Raw genomic sequence first — 23,427 nt, forward strand, 5'->3', positions numbered from 1 at the left:
TATATCAAATATAACGTATCTGGACATAAGGGGCAAAAGGATGACAAATGGTTGCATCTCAATTAGATTTCTTCCAGCTGAGGGAGGGGAAGCAAAGCTTTTCCAAGACTGAGATGAGAAGATAGCAAGCTTTCATGAAAGATGAGAAAGTATGAATAAAGACTACCCAAGACTGACAGTTCTCATAACACTATAAGCAAAGAAAAGCTAGATCTTCCTTGAATGAGATTACTGTATGTGGACATTTCAGGGTCTCCTAGTCACCAATTTCAGATATCACTACACCTTAAAATGCGACTCATTTAAAGTGGCATGCACCCATATGTACCACATCAAAGAACTGCAAGCGGATCCTTGTGTATACAGTATTTACAGCTAAAGTAAGAGTTATGTTCAATACCTTCACACCAAATATTTTATCACATGGCTGAGAAACTGCAGAAACCAACCTGAGAAGTTAACATTTGCCCTTAAACACAAAACCTGTACGTGTCATATACATTTAAGGCTCCTTAGCAACTCCCCCTTTCAGTTGGCCATTTGTGAGGGAATTCCATACCAAACCGCCCTTCCCATACTTAATGGGCAGCCCAACTCTATGCCCCAGTGGTGCTAGCAGAACAGTAGCGCCAAAATGGCCACCGGTGTATCCTATGGGGCCAGGACAGCCACCGGAGTCTCCTCAGGATAAGGAAACAGCAGTTCCCTTGAGCTCTGTGGTGGACAATGGGCCTCTTCGGAGCTGTGCCTGCTATTTAGCCTGCTACTTAGCAGATGCAGAACCAAGGAGGTCCGTGTCGGCCTTTCAGGTGCAGAAGGGGGCATAGGATTTGGCAGCAGCCTCTCCTGGGCCCAATCCTCGACTCAGTCCTCCCTCCATTCACCCAGCCGAACCCTCCCCCCACCCTGAAAAGCATCATCGCCAGCCTGCAAGAACACTTACCGGCCAGAGCTCCAGCAGCAAATTTTTCCAGAGTTGCGGCCCAGCGCCGACTGGCACTGGCCTCTGGCTGGCACTGTGGACTTACTGCTGGCAGTGATGTGTCTAATGGTACTCTGAATGCTTCCTTAACAATGCTGTAGGCAACCCCCACCCGAGAAACTCTGTTACTAACAGCTTTTATTATAGTATAATAAAATACTTATAATATTATAGTATTATAACTTTTATTATATTATAGTATAATAAAAGCTGTTAGTAACAGAGTTTCTCGGGTGGAGGTAGCCAATAGCATTTTGCCATTCCTATTTTGGCACCTGTAGTTTATTAAGGAAGCATTCAGAGCAGGAGATGGGACAGGTCTTATGCACACAAGAGATACGACATGGGACATCTGGGATAAATGTACAACAGTGTACCGATGGAACCTGACACTATATAAAAGTGGTGTCTGTCATAACAGAGGTTAAAAACTGTTTCCTTTTCTGTTTGTGTGAAGTTGGTTAGAATTCACTGGAAACTGGAGATTTCCCTCTGAAATGGTTTAACGGCCCGATTCTAAGCAAGGGCAGTGATGGCGGCTGGTGTGCTCCCCTAGCACCTGCTGTCGTGAACAGGGACGCAAGGAAAGCAGTTTGACTCCCCTATCCAAGTCCACTTTTTTAAACTTTTCCAGCAATTCTGCTTTCAGCCACCGAAGATTTTGTTAAATTCCTATGCCCAACCTCTTCTACCTTTCCATTTTATTGTTTTCCACAACATATCATAACAGAACTTACAAAGAGGTCTGTCTCTCTCCTTGTTTTGTTCTGTTTAGTAGCAAATCATCATCTTCCAGTCCATCATTTCCTCCTACTTCTCTCTCTCTCTCTCCACCTTTGTTCAGATGGCTTTAAAGAATTGTTAATTTGCAGTCTAAGGCTTATCCGCAATGTGATAGACCAATCAAGTCTCTCTGTATGGAACATTTTGTTCATACACTGATGGATATTTGCACTAGCTACAGTTTGTCAAATAAAAAACATATGCAGGTTCCAAGAAACAAAACAAAAGGTACTTAGAGACAGAATAATTTCTAGGAAACAAGCCTTGCTCTTTCACAAAATTCCTGATGTGCTGAACTCTCTCTCTTTACGGCTTCCCATATTGCTGGAATGACATAACAGAAACCATCTTTCTACAGTCTGTAAAATGCCATGCTTATATGGCATTATAAACATACAAAATCTCAAACTTACTTCACTTGTCAACAATGTGGGTGTTTCATTAGTTGCCACCAAGCACAATCCCCTCCAAGGAGAGAGCATCTGGGATCCATCTTTATAAAGCTTGCAATACAGAGGAATAAACTAGCAAAAGACATTTGAAAAATCAGTCTCTCAAGTCTAAGGACAGACTCCAGCAGAGAATGCAGACAATCATGAAGGGAGGATTGTGATTATAGCCTTGCAAATTCTAGTATTGCTAATTGTCAAGCAGCATTGCCAAGAATTCAGAGACTTCTAAAGGGCAGAATCATGCAAAGAACTGATCCACTTCAATTAATTGAATTGTTTTACAAAAAGCAATCCCTATAAAAAATGCAATCATTTAATTAAGCAACATATTCTTACAACATAATGCAGAACCAGCCAACATTGAAGACCAACACTAATTACCATGTTGAGCAACTAAGGCTGCAATCACATCCTCACTGACCTGGGAGTAAGTCCCATTGACTATCATGGGGCTTACTTCTGAGTAGACATGCATAGGATTGGGCTCTAAATGTGCAACCTTGTTTCTCCTGTGAAGGCTTCCCTACCCCATGCCTTTTTGCAAAGGGCCCATTCGCCAGGCAAGACAGTTCACCAGAACTGGCCATCTCAAATTACAGGCTCAGTCCTGGGCTTAAGACTGACCTTATTTTAGTTGTTTTTCACATTGCTATCCTGCCTTTACTACAAGGAGCTAACATAGATAATGTTATTTTATCTTCCCAACTACTTCCATTTTCTTGAGACACAGTGACCAAACCAAGGCCCATTCAATGAGTTTTATCGAAACGTGAAGATTGAACTGGGGTTCTGTCAACAATACTTGGCTGCTAGGTCACACGGCTTCTCCCTTTGGGTTTAGCTGATTTACTCAAAGTAGACTCCCTTGAATATTTCACACCATATTTAAGCCTTCTACCTAATGCAAGTTTAATACCTAACCCTTTCTATATTACAGTTCATAACTCATTACAGTGTTGCATTAAATCACAGTATAGCTACACTGAAGAATGCTCAAAATATTGACATTGCAACACTGCAGCCAAATTTTAAACTTTGGATGGCACAATTTCAGTTTCTGTGCATGTTTCATAGGGGAAAAGACATCAATACTTGGTATTTAACTCTTGAATTCATCAGAACCTTAGGGGTTTATTAAACTGAATTTAACTGTTCGTGAGAATAAGTTTGAAAGCCCTACCACATATAGCTACCATTGATGAAAGTAAGATTAGCAACAGGGCCTCACCAAACATGATCTTTTATGTATAGAAAAAAGAATATACTGTATTACTGTGTAGTGAGAAATCTGAGAAGTACAGATAGCCACTTGATTGGGTTACCTGCTGCAAGTGAGAACTGCTTCCAAGCCGGCAAACTTTACAGAACTTTTATACAGGGTGTTTTTGTCTTTTTTTTTAAAAAAGATAAAATACTAATGTCTAACAGATATATGGCAGGGAGTTTAACAAACATTTTTGCAGGCTAAAAAGTTTTGTGGGTTTGTTTGCCAGGTTGCTGTAACTCTACATTCTAAGCTGGCAGGACACTACCCAACCCACTTACAATGAATGGGGGAGGTAGGATAGAGAGTGAGATAGCGCTGTGGCTAAAGGGAAATAACAATGCAGCTATTTGTCCCCGTTTTTAAAAAAATGGCAGGGTAAGGAAAAGAGGGAGCATGACACACCCTTGGCATGCACCACTGCTTGTACCACAGGAAATATCCAGCAAGGCACTTTTGCGACTACATTCCACCCAACAATGTAAATTTTAGTAGGAGTCAGGGGATGTAGAGAAAGGCTGTAGCTCAGTGGTAAAGCATGTGCTTTGCCTGCAGATGGTCGCATGTTCAATCCCTGGCATCTCCAAGCAGGACTGTGAAAGACCCCTCAAGAGCCTCTGCAGCTGTCTACAAAAGCTTAAGCTGAAATAATCTGGTTAGTCTTTAAAGTGTTATAAGACCCTTTTATTTTTTCCAGTTAGTAAAGACAAGTGGATCAAGTGTGTGAGTTAGATGGACCAAATGTGTGAATCCGTATCAGGCAGCATTGTACTTTCCTATTTTCTTTAAATACAATATTTAATGCATCTTGCACCAGGAAAAATAGATTATTCCAGCAAAAGTAGTTTGCATGTAATTCAGAAATGCCTATCTGTGCATTTACCACGCTAAAACAGTCTATTGCTCAATTATTTAAAGTGACTAAATTTGTAACATCAATAGATGGAAGGTAGCATACAGAAAATTTTGTTAATAACTGGCATCATTTTAAAGATTTGTGAAAAATAGTAAATAATATTCACATACATAGCAAATTTTAAAGCTTGGAAAAATGTGTATCTAATTAAAAGGCATGCAGTTTTACTGTTGCATTTTAAGATGTGAATTAAAACTAAACAGTTGATAGTCAAAAAAAGTCCCTAGAAGAGCAAACTTTCCTTATCTCTATAAAGTAACTCTTTCATGCTATGCAACTTAACAGACCAACTACAAAGGTTTAGTCTGCTTCAAACATTTGCAAAGCCCTTCCCCCGAATGCAAGTGGGATTCTGTTGCCATATGGAAGCAAAAAACACACTGTCTTCTAGCAAACTGTCACATGTTAACAGGAAAAACTTCCTGCTTTTTCAGTGTATACCGACTGCTCCAGAACGAAATAGCAGTTGGCTAAAGGGCAGCCTAATCTACAAGGACCTGGGAAAAGGTTCATACCCTAAAGCAAGCACAGATAGTTTTGGAAGTAGGATTCCATAAACACAGTTGCTGACTGAATTGCTTCCTGGCAGCCACCTGCCCAGACTTGCATCTGAGAGATCTCTGCACTCCCCCATGGTGTCCATGCATTGTACAGAACTCCAAGGAGGGAAGGGTCTCTTGCTTCGTGCCAAATGAGATAGACATATGCAGAGAGCTCAAGGATCAGCCTTTTACCCTGAACCTTTTAGAATTCTTTGAAAAGGTCAACAGGCCTGTGGATGCGGGAGAACCCGTGGACATGATATATCTGAACTTTCAGAAGGTGTTCGACAAGGTCCCTCACCCAATGTGCAGCGGCAGTAAAGAAGGCCAATTCTATGCTTGGGATCATTAGAAAAGTTATTGAGAACAAAACAGCTAATATTATAATGCCGTTGTACAAATCTATGGTAAGGCCACACCTGGAGTATTGTGTCCAGTTCTGGTCGCCACGTCTCAAAAACGACACAATGGAAATGGAAAAGGTGCAAAAGAGAGCGACTAAGATGATTACGGGGCTGGGGCACCTTCCTTACGAGGAAAGGCTACGGTGTTTGGGCCTCTTCAGCCTAGAAAAGAGGCGCCTGAGGGGGGACATGATTGAGACATACAAAATTATGCATGGGAAGGATAAAGTGGATAGAGAGATGCTCTTTACACTCTCACATAGCACCAGAACCAGGGGACATCCACTAAAATTGAGTGTTGGGAGGGTTAGGACAGACAAAAGAAAATATTTCTTTACTCAGCGTGTGGTCGGTCTGTGGAACTCTTTACCACAGGATGTGGTGACGGCATCTGGCCTGGATGCCTTTAAAAGGGGATTGGACAAGTTTCTGGAGGAAAAATCCATTATGGGTTACGAGCCATGATGTGTGTGTGCAACCTCCTGATTTTAGAAATGGGCTATATCAGAATGCCAGATTCTGACACCAGGATGCAGGTCACAAGGGAAGGTACCAGGATGCAGGTCTCTTTTGTTATCTGGTGTGCTCCCTGGGGCATTTGGTGGGCCGCTGTGAGATACAGGAAGCTGGACTAGATGAGCCTATGGTCTGATCCAGAGGGGCTGTTCTTATGTTCATCAAGAATGTGCAGTCAGGGGAGGCTCCCCTCTCCTGACCTGCTCCAATGGAAGTAGCCTCAGAATCTTACATGCCTCCATTGAAAATAGCCTTTCACACAGGGAGAAACTAGAGCTTGTGGCAATGACAGCTCAGCCTCCCCAGTGACTGTGGAGGTACTGGAGTAGCCCCTGAATGCCTTGCAATGTGATGACATCACAAGTATACTGTTCACCAGCATACTTCCGGTTCTGCCTCCCCAGCCTTGGACCTCACTGTACATCACTGCTCCACATCACAGTATGAAGGTACTGTACATGGAAAAAGTAGCAAGTCTGAGGCTACGAAGAAGGCTACTTCTGAGTTCCTTCAAAGCCTGAGGATCAGTGAGTGGTCAAATGTCTCCTCCCACCCAAACTCCTTTGCAGTGAGGAAAGGGAAAGGGTGAGAGCAATCATAAATAATGGCAAGCTAACAAGGCCAGTCCAAATTTGCAAATTTCTGAATGGAAGACTGTTCTGGAGTCTGCTCTGCTACATAAAGGACAACAACATTTTGCATGACAGACAGACATCTAACTCAAATTTAGGGTTTATTAGATTCAAAATGCAGCCAGCTCTAGTCTCCATAGCCCAAAAATTAATGTAACAGAATCAAGTCTGATAATGAAATGCAGTTATTGAATAATGCCTAAATTCCCCACTAAAAGGCTATTAATTGGGCTACTTTTCACTTCTTGCTCCCTAGTGAATGAGTGGTTTTCAATGTTTTGAGAACAGAAACTGATCCTCTTTTTAATCTTAAGTACCTTTGGGCTTTTTACATAATTTTTCCCCATGTCCCTTTTACATAAAACACATATGGCCTGGTTCAAGCCCAACTCCCCATTCATTAGAGTTTCCTGACCTATAACTAAAATTATTTCTCCTTCTGGGAATATAAAAATGAGGCCTCAATTACGGAAATCTTTTAAGAACTTCAGGGTATTTGAGCAATAGTGCTTCAGCATTAAAAAATATTCAAAGAAGAGGAGAACGTCCAAGCCTCTTGAAAGACACCTAGATAACGCATCTTTTCTACAAGGGGAGTCAGGTTTGGGCCAAGCAAAATCTAACTTGGGCAGGGGTGCTGCCTGATGCCATTGTGGGACTGATGCCTCTGCACTACAAAGAAACCCAAACGAACTTAAAAATCCTTAATGTGCTCCTTGCACATTGCTGTGAAACCCAGAAGTATGAGACTTTTGGTTTCGTGTACAGGGACAGCATGAACTCTCATACTATCCTTGTAAATCAAAGTGCTTTTCCATGCTTCTTGGTTTCACAGCAGTGTGCAAGAGCACAGTAAAGAGGGAAGTGAATGTGCTGGTTGCTCGAGTGTGCAGGAAGCATATCTGTGCAGCTTGGATTGGCAGCAGTTTGGAGGGAGGTGATGGTGGTAAATTTGGGTCAAGGTGATGGCACCCCAAATCCACAGTCCCCTAAGACCCCACACAATTTGCCACCAATGCAATCCACATTGGGTGGCTGCATGGATGGGCTGGCAATGAACTTGGGTCTAAGTTTTCCACCCTGAAAGATGTGCTAGGCTTCCTAGGCATGCAAAAAAATGCCTCAAGGAAGAGCAAAGAGAAAAGAAATTATTTTTTTAAAAAGAAGACAACTCAGTTGCATAAACTGGCTCTGCCCAAGTTTCAATAGGAGTGTCCCTATACGAAACAGCAGAAGGGGGTACAGTGCTATTTTAATCCCTTGAGCAGATAAAATGTAGAATCATGTAGAATATGGGACATCTCCAGTACAGAGTAAAAGCAGTAGCACCAATGGATGTTGCTATGCCAGGGTTTATTGGGACTGGTCATGTTACGAACCCCACCATGTTACGAACTGGTCTCAAGTGTCACAAGTTCATTTTGCATCCCCTGACTGGGAGGTTGATCATATTTGGGATGGGAGTTGCAATGAAAGAGAAATAAGCTTCCAGACCATTTTAAGGTTTGATATTTTGAGTTTCAGTCCATTAGAGCACCACTTGGATCTACCAATACACTTTTTTCCAGTGCTAACGAGCACTGAACTTCAGCCTTGTCATTCACTCTTTTACAGTCTCCTCCACCCTAATCAAGGCCAAGGGATATTTTAACATTAATTTACAGCTGGGAAAAATGTCTTGTAGTAATAGACAAGCGCTTCTTCCAGCAGCCCCAGGTCACTCCAAAGGAGACCTCCACGCCGCTTATAAGCAGCGCAGAAGCCTCCGTCGGGGCCCAGGGATCCAGAGCGTCCGCTAATGCTCTAGGACTTACACTCGCTGCCTCTGGAGGCCTCTCCGGAAGCAGCGAGAGGGCGAGGCGCCCAGGCCAGAGCATCAGCACCTATGCTCTAGGCCACCCTCTTGCTGCTTCTGGAGGCAGCGAGAGGGCGAGGCGCCCGGGCCAGAGCGTCGGCGCAACATGAATTGTGCTGACGCTCTAGGGCGCCCCATCCTCTTCTCCTATAAAGGAGGTGGGGGGCAGCCCAGTCCAGCGCTGAGTCGCTGCCGGAGAGGTAGCTTCTTGCTGCCTCACCAGAAGTGTTCCTGGGCGTCCCTCCTCCGTCGGGAGGAGGCTTTTCTTAAAGGGACAGAAGCCGGCAGAGCTGCCAGCTTCTCTCCCTTTAAAGAAAAAAGCGGGTCGGCAGGCAGCAGGGGGAGGCTTGTGGAGGCGCCCCGGAGGGTCAGCGCTTGGGGCATTTGCCCCGTCTGCCCCCCCAGGTACGCCAGGGCTTTCTGATTTCTTTCCATTAATTGGCAATTATGCACACAAATGTCTTAACTGATAGTATCAAATGGGCATGGAAACAAAAACAACATGTTTTAGGTTATTCTACAGATAAGGAAGGGCTCCAAATATTACACTGTCTCCTGTTAGTAACAAGGCAGTGGTGAATCTCCCAGGCTGTGTTGATCACCTCCGCTGTTAACACCCAGACAAGCACAGTGAGAACAGTGGGTGTGGCCATTTGCACAGCAGCACCTGACCTGTTCAGGCCCAACAGTCTTTACCAGTCTCTTACAATTTGATGATGAGGGAATGCTACTGTTTGCATGTATTTGTGCCATTGAACTCACATCGAAACACAGACAGCCATGTTAGTTCTGCAGGAAAAGTGCATCAGAAGTTAGGAATTGAAGGAAAAGGAGGCAGCCTCCTGCAACGGTTTTGCTTTGCTCAGAGGGAATTGTGTTGCCCACAACCAAGAGGCTGTGTTGGCTTTGAAGTAGTCAGGAGTAAAGGAGTAGCAGCCAAAGTACATGCAAATGTCTCCTGCTATAAACCTACTGAAGGTACAAGAGTCTTGTTTCATGGTGAATCAGATTAGGCACACACAGAAAACTGAAAAATGTACAGCACTCACGTAACCTCAGTGAATTACTGAAGAATCAGTATCGTTTTGCCCAGCCCACAAATGTACTCATTTGGTCCCCTGTTGCGTATATGAAACATTGGGCAGAAATGGCTTAAGCTACTTCCTAGCATTTGGAGGAAGCAATGCTGCGCATTCATACCATTCCAGCACACTGTGGCTGTATTTGCACTGAATAAAGTTTGAAAATTAAATATAAAGCAGATCTTTTAAAAACTCATTTTGTTCTGGAGCCAAAGAGTCAGGCCTGTTCCTCACAGATGTCCCATCTCTCCAGCTTTGTAAATTATTAGCAAGCTGGTTAGCACCCACAGATGCATTTGGGTCAACACTAGAGCAACTGAACGAAGAGTTCCAGGATAGGGAAGGAACAATTCCAAGCAGCAGCAAGAAAACAAAAGGCAAGTATAAGACACTTAGCATTATGTGTACATTGACTTTCACTTGACCAAGCAACAGTAAAGGAAAGGTTTGGTTTATGTACGGCTCTGAGGGGACCCAGAAGCTCTCTCTTCTTCAACTGAACAAATAATAATAATAATAATAACTTTATTTTTACCCTGCCTTTCTCCCCGAAGGGACTCAAGGCGGCTTACAACAGGTTAAAACAGATTAAAAACAATTTAAAAACAGATAAAAGCATATTAACACATATCATAAAAACAGTAGTCAGATAAAAAGTAGTAAAAAGGTAAAAGGCGCATAGAGCAGCAAATCATAAAAGAATCGGGCCTGTAAAAAATTGAAAGATGTTGAAAAGATGTTAAAAAGGCCGAGAACTCAGAAGTTTTGTTTAAACAGAAGGGTCTTCAGGCCTCGCCGAAAAGTCTCAAGAGAGGGAGCCATTCTCAAGTCAAGGGGAAGGGAGTTCCACAATGTTGGTGCCACTACTGAGAAGGTCCTATTTCTAGCCACCGCCCCACGTACCTCCCTAGGCGGCACCACTTGTAAAAAGGCCTTCTCTGATGACCTAAGAGGACGAGCCAGATTGTACGGAAGTAGGCGATCTCTAAGATACCCTGGCCCAGAGCAGTATAGGGCTTTAAAGGTCAAAACCAGCACCTTGAATTGGGCCCGGAAACGAATGGGCAGCCAATGTAGCCGCTGGAGAAGCGGACTGACAGAGTCTAACTGCCTACCTCCAGTAACCACACGGGCTGCCGCATTCTGCACTAACTGCAGTTTCTGAAACGTCTTCAAGGGCAGCCCCACATAGAGCGCGTTACAATAATCTAACCTTGATGTCACTGTGGCATGGATCACCGTGGCCAGGTCTGCACGATCCAAGTACAGCCGCAGCTGGTGCACCAGCCGAAGCTGAGCGAAGGCCCCCCTGGCCACAGCCACCACCTGGGAATCCAGGAGCAGCTGCAAGTCCAGGTGGACCCCCAAGCTGCGGACCCACTCCTTCAGGGGGAGTGCAATCCCATTCAGCGCAAGCCGATAATCCAGCACCTGCATCGAGGATTTCCGAACTAGGAGAGCCTCTGTCTTATCCGGATTTAATTTCAGCTTGTTAGCCCCCATCCAGATCTTCACTGCCTCCAGACAGCGCTCCAGGCCCTCAACCGCCACCCTGGAGTCTGGAGGAAAGGAGAGATAGAGCTGGGTGTCATCGGCATATTGATGGCACCCCACTCCAAACCCCCGGATGACCTCTCCCAGCGGTTTCATGTAGATGTTAAATAGCATGGGGGATAGAATTGAACCCTGTGGCACCCCGCACCTCAAGGGCCAGGGTGTCGAACAGGCATCCCCTAGCACCACCATCTGGGACCAATCCTCCAAGTAGGAGCTAAACCACCGCAAAACAGTGCCTCCAACTCCCAACTCCAACTCCCAACTCCAGTCCCATCACCGGCATTCATGAAATCCTATTTCTCAATTCCTTTTTTTTTTTTTTTAAAGCATCCCATTTCCTACTACTTTTCACCCGCATACCCCAAAACACACACTTTCTGAAATGGCACGTTTGCACAGGATGAGACTTCTAGCCTATCTTTCTTAGGCTGTCTACCACTTTGTAGGAACTTAGTATGCTGAATATCTCACCTGCCATTTGGCAATGTAATCACAGAGCAGCCAGTTTGAGTTCTCACATGGTAGGTGCCTGGTGCAAACTCAGATTTGGGTATTTATTCAGCCTTATCACCAGTGCAGCTGTTTGTCCTTTTTTCCTTAAGCAGATTTTTTCCTAAGCTTCAAGGCAATGACAAAATGCTATAATTCAGCAAACAACGGCTAAACACAAAGAAAGCTTTTAAACTTCCTATGGTTCTGAAACATGAAAACAAGAGATTATAGGGTGCCTGAATTCTGGATGTTAAACAGCCAGTTAAACAAACATACAAGCAAAAGGGAAGTCTAGGGCTCTTCCTCAGTAGCAACATATTCCTATTTCAGCAATTGAATTATGTTTTTCTTTTACTACTAAGATGGGCATTATGTAACGTATTTGCCAGTACAGAAAAAGATAGACTTCAAAGGCCTGTTATGTGACCAGACAGGCAGCAAAGCACAGGTAGATTCAATTTCCAATATGACAAATTGCATTTAGCCTGCAATTCTATACACACTTACTGGGAGTTAGCCCCACCAAACACAGTGGGGCTTACTTCTGAGTAAACATGTGTAGGCACTGTCTGTCACCTACTTTCATGTTTAGCTTGGTGACACAGATATCTTTATATCAGCTTTTGGGGAAAGGTAGAGGGAGAATAATTTCAGCAGCCAGAAACATCTGGATCAAATGCTAACTCAGGAAGGGAGTGGTGTTCCATTCTTAAAATAACTACTGTCAACATGATCATACATTTTAAAACAAAATTGGGTGTCAATGCAAAATGAGAAGATATGAAGCCAAGATTGCATGTCATAGACACGCTTGGCAGCTCCTTAATCAAGTATCAGAAAGAAAACCTCTCTCTGCACATGTTATGATTATGGCAGCAGAATAACCTCTGCTGACCAGATGATCACTGGCCACAGGTAGTTGGCTCAGATTTGAGAACTCTGCAGAACACAATGGGCCATCGGGCACTTGATAACATGTCTGGCATTTGAGAACTGGTGCAAAATGAGAGGAACCAGTCCTAGATCAATAAGCATCAATAGGGTACTACATTAATCAGGGCAGGAGGCCTGGTCTAGAGGGTAGAGCCTCCGTTAGCCCAAAGATAACATCAGAAGGTTGCCAGTTCGAGGACACCGCCAGCTCCCTAAACGGCTGAGAATGGCGAGACCTTGAAGCAGCTAACAAGCCCAGCTGAGGGATTCCACCTGCTCTTGGTGTGAGCAAGAAGCATCTTGGCTGCCCTCCATGTGAGAGATGGAGCTGCTTGTCAGCCTCTGTGGGGGAGCTGGAGGCCAGAAGTGAGACCAAACCAGGAAGATCCATTCTGAAATGTTGGTTCTTGAAAGAGAGAACCTCTACGATTGTAAAAATCCCCTTGAGGGATTTAGAAATGCCTGCCTATGTAAACCGCCTTGAATAAAGTCAGAGGAGTAATCTGATAACCAGAAAAGCGGTATATAAATACCTAGTTATTATTATTATTATTAATAACATATTGACTGAAACAAGTCTGTATATCGCTGTAAAAATGCTCCCCCTTCCAACTGAATTTGGGCATGTAGAAAACATGTATTTACAGGTTTTTGGAAGCTATTATGCCTCTAATCCTCATGGAGTACATAACATTGACAAACATAATAACCCCACTGCTGAGTCTCCTACTGTCATCATGCTAGAAAGCAGAAAAATGGTCTCTGTTGTACTTTACATCCTACAAACCAGGGCAAGATAGCATGGGGAAACCCAGTGCAGTTACCCCACATGTCCTGATTCTAGGGAATATACCCAAAATAGACAATCACCAGCAGACATCTCAGCAGTGCTCTCTCCAGTCTCAGTTTGTCAGTAGAAAGAAGCTTGCCTTATAATCAGATCTATTCGATCTAAAAACTTTTTTTTGTCTAACTAGAGATATGTGGGAATTGTTAGTGGTTTCTAACTATGGTAGACAGATGGAATTTTTAATTCCTATGAAAACTCATAATACAGGGCAAGTGACACCACTATTTTCTATATACATTTATATTTGCATGTACTATTCTTCATGTTAAGTAGTGACAAGTATTCTTTTGCAAAGGACACACTTGCACCAAAAACAAGCCCTCGGGCTTAGCTGGTTTGAACACAGTCCCCGGCCACTGGGACCAAAGCTACATATTCATCCAATGGTACAGATGGTAGCTAAACTAAGCAAAGCACAATGGAGATTTGCTGCTCTGGTGCAAGCCTACTCTTAATTGACTCTTTAGAGAAAGTTCAAAAAGGACACTTTGCTTAAAAGCATACTCAGTTGCATATGAAAGAGAAAGAAACATGCAAAAACCAATGGATGGAGTACTTTTGCACAGTAGTGGCAGTCTTATGCAGACATCACTCTTCCAATGCAAGGTAGATGAGGTATTTGGAAAGACACCAGAGGCAGAGGGTTCAGCAACAACTATGCAATTCTCATGATCTCTCCTGATAGCCCTTGTGACACATCCCTTTTACTCACAATTTAGATGGATTTTAAAACCTCATGTGCGAGCCAAATTTAATAAAATCATCAAAATAGTGTTAGGTACCAAGGTTTATGAATACCATTGAACACATGTCAGATGCAATTTCATTTCTAAGTGTATCTTCACATTTGTACCAACAATAGAACAGATCCAGGGGCTACAAATTCATAAAGCTAAATAAAGAATACTAAAAATGGATGAAACCTATGTTCAAGGAGCGCAAGTTTTATTTTGGATTTTTATACTACCATCAAGGCAGCCACAGAGAAAATTGCTGATAAACACTCCTACTTCCCTCAGTGACTCTTTTCAAATCACACAGCCAATTAAGAACAAGTAACGCATTGCTTTTTCATGCAATTAAAACATGCAGCCTTCCCCAGCATAATCTTCAAGTTAACCACTTGGCAATTATTTCCCTACACCTGCACCTGCACCTAAGACAACTGAAAGGGCATAAGTATCTGTTGTCCTCCATGTATAGCTCAGCAAAGATGAAAAGTACAGTTTTGCCCTCCAATTAAAAATTGGTTAAACTCGAATCCTATAGGACAGGGTGGCTGCTAGTGGTACACAGTGCATCAAAACAAAACAAGTTTACACTGAATGACAGAAAAGTAAATGTAGTTCATCCACAAGCACATCTCTCCTGCCTAATCTGATTTGCTGACAAGGCTGCTGTCTTTCAGTCATCCCACTCCAGGCAAATTGCAAGAAGGATGGGAAAATTAGCAATAAGGTGACATTTATATGGTGCATTAGGATAGCAAACATGCTTCAAACCTGCAATGGCAGTAGTTGGGCATGCACACAAAATTGAGGAAGAGTACAGGAATCCAAGAAAATCCAGAAGGATATGACTAAGAGGTGAATCTCCACCCCCCCCCCCCGCCCCACTCACTCACTCACACACAGGTATAGAGTGCAACATTTTTCTCCATGGCTAAAAAGAAAATAGCAGTCAACAATTAAAAAGATTGCTTTAGGCCAGAACATACTTATTCTATTAACTTCTTGTTAAGGCTTGCTGTCCTTTCAGGTTTCTAAGCTAGAGCACCAGTTGCAGAGGTCACCAACCTCCATCAGAGAGATGAAATTAACCAAGCAACTATATACCCAGTAACATACTAGGTACCACCAACTACTCTGTCCTGCACAGGTCCACTGAAATAGATGCTCATTACATGGCAGTAACACATCCTGGTTTTTTAACCTGGCCTCTTTTTGTTGTTCTTGTCTTTTATACCCAACAATCTTTTGCCTCTTGAAAACTGGGCATACATTTTGCAGTAGCACAATTCTAACTCCCAAGATTTATGCACTTGGTTGTTTTCATCAGGCAACAGATACTGTTTGCCTGAGGACTTCCATGCCTCCCTCAGTCTCTGGGGAACACAATCAAAATCTGATTAGAAAACAGCAAGGGTCTTTCAAGTGTGCTTGAAATCAGAAGTCAGTCTAGATAAGATATTTGTCTTTTCTAATGAAAAATCCCTCTGGCATATGCAAATAGATGAGTTTTTTAAAAAAACAATCACTGGGAAGGGAAAGAGAAAAAGAATTGAGAATTAAGAGCCCTGGAGAATATTGTCAGCAAAATGAGATCTAGAGATATGAAACAGACATTCAAAAATAATGCCAGAGGGAGGGAGAAAAACTCTTCTCAGTTAATTCACTCACAAGAGTAATATCGCCAATTCAAGATTTTTAAAATCTTATGTAAGCTCTTTACTCTCTAGCTTTGACAGAGAACCTTTAAAAAAAGGTTTTCTTTACTAATTTGAAAGTGCAGTTATGTTAGACAACTTAAGCTATCACAAAGAATAAGTCCAAGGACTTAGTCCAAGGTTCCTGTTGGGCAGCCCTATCATATTCAAGTTTATCTGGAAGCAAACCCCACTGAGTTCTGTGAAGCTTCCTGCCAGGTAAGTGTGCACAGAATTATCTCCTTACATTCTGATGCTTACATAGCTCTTAGCCATCCCTCCCTGATAGGAAAACACATTAGCTGTTCCCAAACTGACTTACTACATCTGCAACAAACCAAGTAACAATGAGGATGACAAACTGGCTGTATGAAATAAAATACAAGTGAGGATAATGAGATTTGACTCCCAACTCAGAGGCCATCCAGTTGAAACAATTCCTACCTGTAGCTCTTTGTCAGAATACTTCTGCGGGTTCTTGCTCCCTTGGCTCTTCTTTCGAAGTTTCTTCAGTTCAGCCTGGCACTTCTCTAGAGAATCCCCCTTGTTTCTTTGCTCAGTTTGGTACTTCTTCAGTGCAGCCTGAGTGTAGAAGAGATATGGAAGTGCTGAATATTGAAATACTAACATGCTGAAGGGATTGGCAGAGCTTTCCCCTGCTCTTAATGAGCAAAGTTTATATCCTCCCTACAGGCAAAAAGGTCCTGACCTCACGCCTGGTGCAGAGGGCATGTTTTGTCTCTAAATATGCATGCACTCAAGAAGTTGACTTCCTCTGGGAGAGGCGGAGAAAGCACATTCCCAGCGACCGAGATAATAGGAATGCTAACTCCAAGCGCCTCATTAGCTCTATGTACAAGTTAATAAAACATGGTATTAGATGCCTCCAGGAGTCAGGTTTAGCTTTGGAAAACCTTTGCCCTTTTCTTCGCTGGGCATGGCTTACCATAAATTTGGAAATCTTAATAAAAAGGTCGAACACAAGGTAAGTTAACATTGGCATACAAAGACTGTTTTCATAGGAATTTTTAAGAGAACCACCTTCTTGGGACAGGTATGTTCAGCTCTGAAAAAGAAACCAAGAGGGGCATTGGGGCAAGATGGTGCTGTTTTAAATGGCATTAGCTCATAATTACAACCTTTCCTTTTAAAAAAGTGCATGCTAATCTAATCTAGTGTAAGCAGTCTGTTACAGCCCTGTTAAGAAGCCTAGTTTTAAGATTAAGCTTTAGGGATCTGGGTCTTCAGGCTCTGAAGAGTTTCAATTCAATCTAAGGGTGAGGGAAACAGACAAGACAAGAGTTTCAATTCAATCTAAGGGTGAGGGAAACAGACAAGACAATAGTCACTTCAGGGTTTTGGATAGAGGTAAAAAACAGACTGACCAATGCATATATACACATATGATTTATGAGTTTGCAAAAAAGAAACATTTTAACTGCTTAAGAGTTAAGCACAATTCAAAAGTTACCTTCATTGTTGCTTTAATGCTAGTTGCCCAGGTCCCAGCTAGAAACGTAAGAGAGGTGAAGGAAACCAGGAGCACAATGGACTTTTACCTCCTGTTCCCAGTGCATCTCCAACTTGGGGGGAGGGGGCAGAGGAGTTTACATGAAAGTTCTCCTTTCAACATGGAGAAGTGTTGGGTGGAATATGAAAGTCCACTGCATTCTTTCTCCTACCTCCAATCTCCACATCCACAACAACCCTGTACCAATTATAGTACTAAACTACAATGCAAACCTATAGCTAGGCAAGCTGAACTTCAAGTTTTTGTGTTCTATCTTTACTCCTTAAACATGTGTTTTAAATCCATGTGTTTTAAGTGAAGCGTGCACTCTCAAGGACTCTTCAGTTAAGTCGTCACTAATTTGTATTTTTAATATGCTTACAAATATAATTTAAAATCAGTCGGTGCCCACAGGTACATACGTGCAGCATTTAGGTACTACCTTTAGGGCGTTTGGGTAGAAATGGGTTAAGCCGTGTCTTGTAGAATCTGATCAAAGTCCAACTAGTACAGCATGCATGCTTTGCAAGAATCCCAGCAACCAGAAGGCACTTGTGGCCTATTCAAGATCACAGTCTCCTATAGCCCACTCTTGCCTTATTGCAGCTGAAACACGTTCAGTGGTAGTAGAGCTATCAATAACATGTTGTCATACACATAGTCAGATTGAAAAGTGATCCTACTTACATCAAGTATAGGTTTGCATTACTTACACTTAAGTACCGGGAATCCAGTTCTACTTTCTGCTCCAGTTGTGTTAATAGTTCGTTATGGAAGGACTTCAGCTAACAAACAGAACAGATAATGCATAATTTCAATAGCAACGTCAATATCTAAACAGGGGAAGATATGCAAAGAGGGACAGTCAACATGGAATGGGAAATCCAAGGGATATTTACTACTAGGTGAGGGCCTACAGAGGTAGCAATGAGGGAAAAGAAACAAAACAGAATGAAGCAGAGCAAGGAAACAAGAGGATAACCAGCTCTGGAAAGATAGGAGCACATGGGTGACTGCAATTCAAGTGGAAAGACCTTTCTTTATCTTTCTCTGAAGAAAATATGGGGCACTATCTCCCTTTGTGTAGTGAGTACTTTCTTTTAGTCTTTGCCCTGCATGAAGCAAATTGGTCAAACAGCCCTGAATCTTGGAACAATAAGTTTATACTGCAACTCTTTAGACATCCAGTTATTTCTTTGATATTTCTGAGGCCAGCACATGATTTATGATTTTGTTTGGCTGGTGAGTTATTTGCCAAAGGGACCTAATCTTATTTAAAAACTTGGCAACTATTCCGCAACAGCTGTATTTTGCATTCACATGTGCTAACCAGACAGCTGCCCTTGGTCAGCCCCTGCAAAGGGACATGTCAACAGGAAGTGAAGGGCTTACCATCTCTTCCAATTGATTCTGAATCTGCCTGTGGACTTCAGCCATCTGGAACAGAACATCCCCTAGAAAAAGCAAGACAAAAAAAAGCAGGGAGTAAGGCAGACCAAAAGGAGAAATTTTAGAAAACGATGCTGTTCTTCATCAGCCTTATCTCTACATCTGCAACTTTGGTTCAAAAAAAAAAAAAATCTAATTTGCTGAAATCTGAGGAATAACTGCTTATTCAGGAACTCATTTCAGATGTACCCAGTCTATTCCTGCAACACATATTGGGGATTTTCATACAGCAAGGTGTAAAGCATAAGTAACTGTCAAGGAAATGCACAAACTTATCCTTGACTCCACAGCATGTGTGTCTTGATAGGACCAGGACATAGGTTACTCAGTTCCAATCAGTGCAACAGGAGAGGCCAATTATCCCACACCAGGTGCCAGCTGAAGGCTCTCAGTACAAACAGACAAAAAAAAAAGCATTTCTCAATTCTCTGGAAGCTAGTTATTTCCTTAAGACCCTTATTCAGCAATCTCAAAGCAGGTGGATCTATGAAGTGATGCCTTGACAAAAGTGGTGCTGCTGAAAGGGTGACCTGTGTGATAAATGGGCTGTCCTGCACCTCAGCAGCATCTCCCTCTCACACCTCTTGGTCCACCCCCTTCCCGCATAAAATTCCTTGCCTTCAGAAGCCTCCTTCCATTTCTCCCTCCGGGAGCTTCGGCAGAAGCAGCACTGCTGAAATGGCGGCTCTGGGACAGCCCAATTATAACGGGAGCTGGATAAAGAGTTTCTGGTGGGCACATATGGTCCACAGGCCTTATGTTTGACACCCTTGGTCTATTCCATTATAACAAAGCCCATACAACTGTTCCAGGACCAGCATTCAGAGCGTAATACCATAGTCTTTCGAGACAGAAGGTTGCCACCAACAACTGATGAACTGAAAACCTGTCCCCTTACCCCTCGCATGTTCAAGGTGTCATTGTGAACCAAATACCCTTAACTATGGTAAGATTTGAGGCAGAACAGAATTCCTGCTTTCAAGTACATTCCTGCCTTCTGCCAACAGTTCAAGGTAGTGTCTGCTGCTACCAAGACACTAAGAATAGCAAGAGGTAGGTAAACAAGACAATTGAGTAATAGATGGAAGATCTCTTGAGAGACTACACCAGAGGTGTATTTCTTTAAGATTTCCAGCATCAACATTTCATTTCAGCAGCTCCCCAGTTACTTAAAAATGTCACTTTCTATAAGAGGCACCTTATTGATCTCCATTTGAGAAATGTGCACTGTAATTTTATATGTACTCTCCAGCTGGAACAATATTATTATTATTACTGTTACTTGTAGAGACAGTATATGATACCATTTGTGTTGTAGAGCTATTCTAGTCTCAGAGCTTGAAGCCATTCCAACTCTGGCTGTGATCCTGTCAGAGCTAATGAAGGTAATCACAGGTCAGACACATTCACCATTTGGATGGGAAGCCCATGCGATCCACTTACAATTGAATTAATGCCTCAATACCTAGTGCTGTGGGGCTGCAGTGAAGCAAAGTGGTCTCTGGATGCAGCCTAATAGATATCATGTTAAAAAGAGACATCATGCTGCACTTTTCTGCCATAAGGTGTGCTGACACCTTTCGGTAAGGATGATTCCATTGCTGTGTGCACTGGAATGTGCCACTTTGTAACAGATTGGCAGTGTTAGCGGTTCCCTATATCCGGCAAAGCCCTGTGGCTATGCATGAAGGTTGGCAAGAGCCCAAAGACCTTGGCTGCAAAGTCACAAAATGACCGACAGTCCAGTATTTTTAGCTTTTGGGTTTTTCTCACCTATATGCAATGTGGCAATAATATTCTGGCTTCAGGATGCAATGAGGATTACTGGAGCGGACTGAACTCTAAAGGCTCTGCAAACACCAAACAATAGCAGCAACGGGTCTCACACAAACCGGAACTCACCCTGAATACTGCCATTCCAACAATTCCATAACCTGCTGGTCATGTAAAAAAAAAAAAATCATACGTACACCAACCATGTTCACTCTGTCCAAGGGAGTTTTATTGCTATCAATGTCACAGTAGGTACATTCACACAACAATGTTACTCTTTCAAGCCCTTCACCCTGAATGTGCCACCACCTCCTTCCAGCCTGCAGGGGATGCAAGCCACATTAATCTGCTTCTCATTCACTTAAGCAGGAAACAGATCGTTGGCCTCTTTAACATGCTCTTCGCACATTTCTTCGAAACGGGAAGTGTGGGACTTCCGGTTTTATTTATAGCACAAATGGCGTCCAGCACTTCTGGGTTTGAGGAAAACATGCTAGGAGTACTGTAAGGCAGTAGCATACCTAGGGGGAGTCAGCAGGGGCAAATGACTCTGGATGGGGGGTGCTGCCGCCATACACTCCCCTTCCCCCTCAGCTACTCAGACTGGCTGCCTGCTTCTCTCGAAACAAAATAAGTGGGCAGTTGCTCCAAGCAATGTGCAATTGCTCCAAGTGATGGCAAGAAGGTTCTCCTACTGTGACGGGTGGCAAGTTCACCACTTGGTGTGGTTGCGTGTTGCTCATTTTTCACTCTGAGAGAAGCTGGCAGCTGCTGTAAACATTCTGCAGCTACTCAGAGCACGCAGGAAGTAATTGTGGTGACCATGTCACTGCAATTATTTCCAGGTCGGGGAGTTGCATTTCAAGGGAGTTGTATTTCAAGTTGCATTTCAAGGGTGGCACAAGCCCCAGGATTGCCGCTGCTATAAGGGACATTTTTTCCTGACAGCGTGTTGCTGCAACAGCTCTGTTAGTAGCATCCAAGGCTGTGCTACCCTTGCATGCAGTGAAAATGTAAATCCAGAATTAGAGTGCAGAGTATTCTGATCAAGTGGGTAAGACAAATAAAATATTGCCCTATCCTGAAATATCCATCTTGCTCTAGCCCCCAACTCCACCCCTGCACTCTGTAGCTTTATATGCCTCAGGTAAGGAAGCTAGAAGCAGCTACAATACAGGTATTGTGACCTTTCAGTGCAGTCCCCAGACACCAAAGACAATACAGGCATCACAAGGCAATTTAAAATCTAGCCTGCCTTTCCCTGTAATTATCAAGTTAGGAAAAACTCCAAGGACTACTTAGTGAAAGCAATTGCCTTTAAGGCACAATATGGTATACCTAAAGTTATCCCTCATAAAATGCTTTTCCAGTGACCTCTGAAATGTTCCAGTGGTTAAGATTTTGTGGCCTTTTTAGCTAGAAACAGTTTTTATACCTCTTTAGAATTTAACCAAATAGGGCTGCTAGGATTTACATTAGTTCTGTAAAGACAGGAATGTGTCAGCATTCGTTGGTAAACCACATCATCTGCATAGGAGAACTGAGATTTTATTTGTAGTATCTCCATTTTAAAAGGGTCTTGAGAAGCAGAAACCCTCAAGAGTTACTGTTTGTTGGCCAAGGCAGCACTAGGCTTGATGGATCTTGAATCCAGAAGTAACTTTCCCATATGTTCTTATTCCACCACACTGCAAGTCTGCTACCATCATCTTAATATTCACATCTTTGATAATGTTAGGCTACGTTGAAGGCATAACATGATGCCTTCTAGCCTGCAAAGCCAAGTTCCAGTTGAAAGTGCAGCTGATCTAAAGCAACATTTTATATAGTACTTTCATCTTATTTTTGGAGCTGGTTCAAGAATGCACATGCAGATACAATAATGCTTATAATGGAAGCAAAAGGGTATTCTAGACGGCAAATGAGGCTGCAAGACTTACCACTGCTATGGCTCTTAATAAATCAAAGCAGTTCTTAACTCTACCAGTCACCTTTTGCAATTATGCACATAGCGTCTGCAGTGTATGGTTTCTTGCCTGAAAGGAAAGGTCTGGGGAAAAGGTTAAAGCCGCAAAACCTACAGGAAATTGCTCTCTGGTTGAAATGCAGAAATAATGGGAAGTGCCTGGTTCTTGTCGTCAGAAGCAGAAAAATGATGTAATGCAATGGACTCAGCTATGATTTCTTCCACCAAGTCTGCCTTCAAATTCCAGCATGTCACACTACCTTTGTGTGTGTAAATCTCATGTAGTCAGAATATTCACCTGCAAGTTCTAAAGCCTCAATAACCACAACGACAATCTCTGCAGTATCTGGAAAAACATAACTTTTATTGAGAGTTCTGTCTCATAGCAGTTATCCAGATTCCTCTTTCTGCAGCACAGTTACATCCACGAGTATTTATATCAGGACGAGATGTAGCAGCTAACCTTAACCACCCAGACAATAGCTTAGCTGGGGTTTGAATTCAAATCTTTCAATGTTATCTAGTGGACCATATTGGCTCTAGTTTTGTTTTGCTAGTGCAAAAGCCTCTGCAATAGCTTGCAATTATTATGGAGAACAGCTCTTGTTACTGTACTGTCAGGATTCACTAAAGCACTATGGTGGCTGGCCCTGTATAGAACCAGGGAAAAGACAACACATTCCAGATGCATGACAGAAAAGAGTCCGAGATAGGAACTTTTTCCTATCCAGCCCACAGAAACTCTAAATTATCTTAGCCTTGAAAAACACAGTTTATGGTTTTGTTCAAAATTTACAACTCAAAATTTAAGTGCCCACAGGTCAGTACTAATCAGACTATGGAGGTGGAAAAAGGGTTATCTCCATGAAAACCAGACCCACTGCGGGCAAGTAAATATGAGCCAGCATCTTAAAGCAAAGACATCATTGCTGCAATTTTTTACCATGCCATATGGTTAGTTTCGAAGAGAGGTTTTCTGAGACCCTTGAGCATGGTTTCAACGCTATAGTTACGTGCCATGCAACTGGGGCATGGGGCATCTGG

At 42.8% G+C, this 23,427-nt stretch overlaps 1 protein-coding gene across 6 annotated transcripts in view; it reads right to left on the reverse strand.

The window, feature by feature from the left end:
- BAIAP2 (BAR/IMD domain containing adaptor protein 2) overlaps positions 1-23,427 on the reverse strand; it is a 186,408-nt gene that overhangs the window by 48,858 nt on the left and 114,123 nt on the right. For all 6 annotated transcript variants that reach the window (XM_066618508.1, XM_066618510.1, XM_066618507.1 and 3 more), the window contains exons 4-6: positions 18,588-18,649; positions 17,909-17,980; positions 16,130-16,267 (exon numbers count right to left, since the gene is read on the reverse strand). In XM_066618508.1, the coding sequence (XP_066474605.1) occupies positions 16,130-16,267; positions 17,909-17,980; positions 18,588-18,649 (272 nt within the window). The remainder of the gene's footprint in view (positions 1-16,129; positions 16,268-17,908; positions 17,981-18,587; positions 18,650-23,427) is intronic.

This window comes from Tiliqua scincoides, chromosome 2 (assembly GCF_035046505.1).
Source record: "Tiliqua scincoides isolate rTilSci1 chromosome 2, rTilSci1.hap2, whole genome shotgun sequence".
NCBI classification, from domain to species: Eukaryota; Metazoa; Chordata; class Lepidosauria; order Squamata; family Scincidae; genus Tiliqua; species Tiliqua scincoides.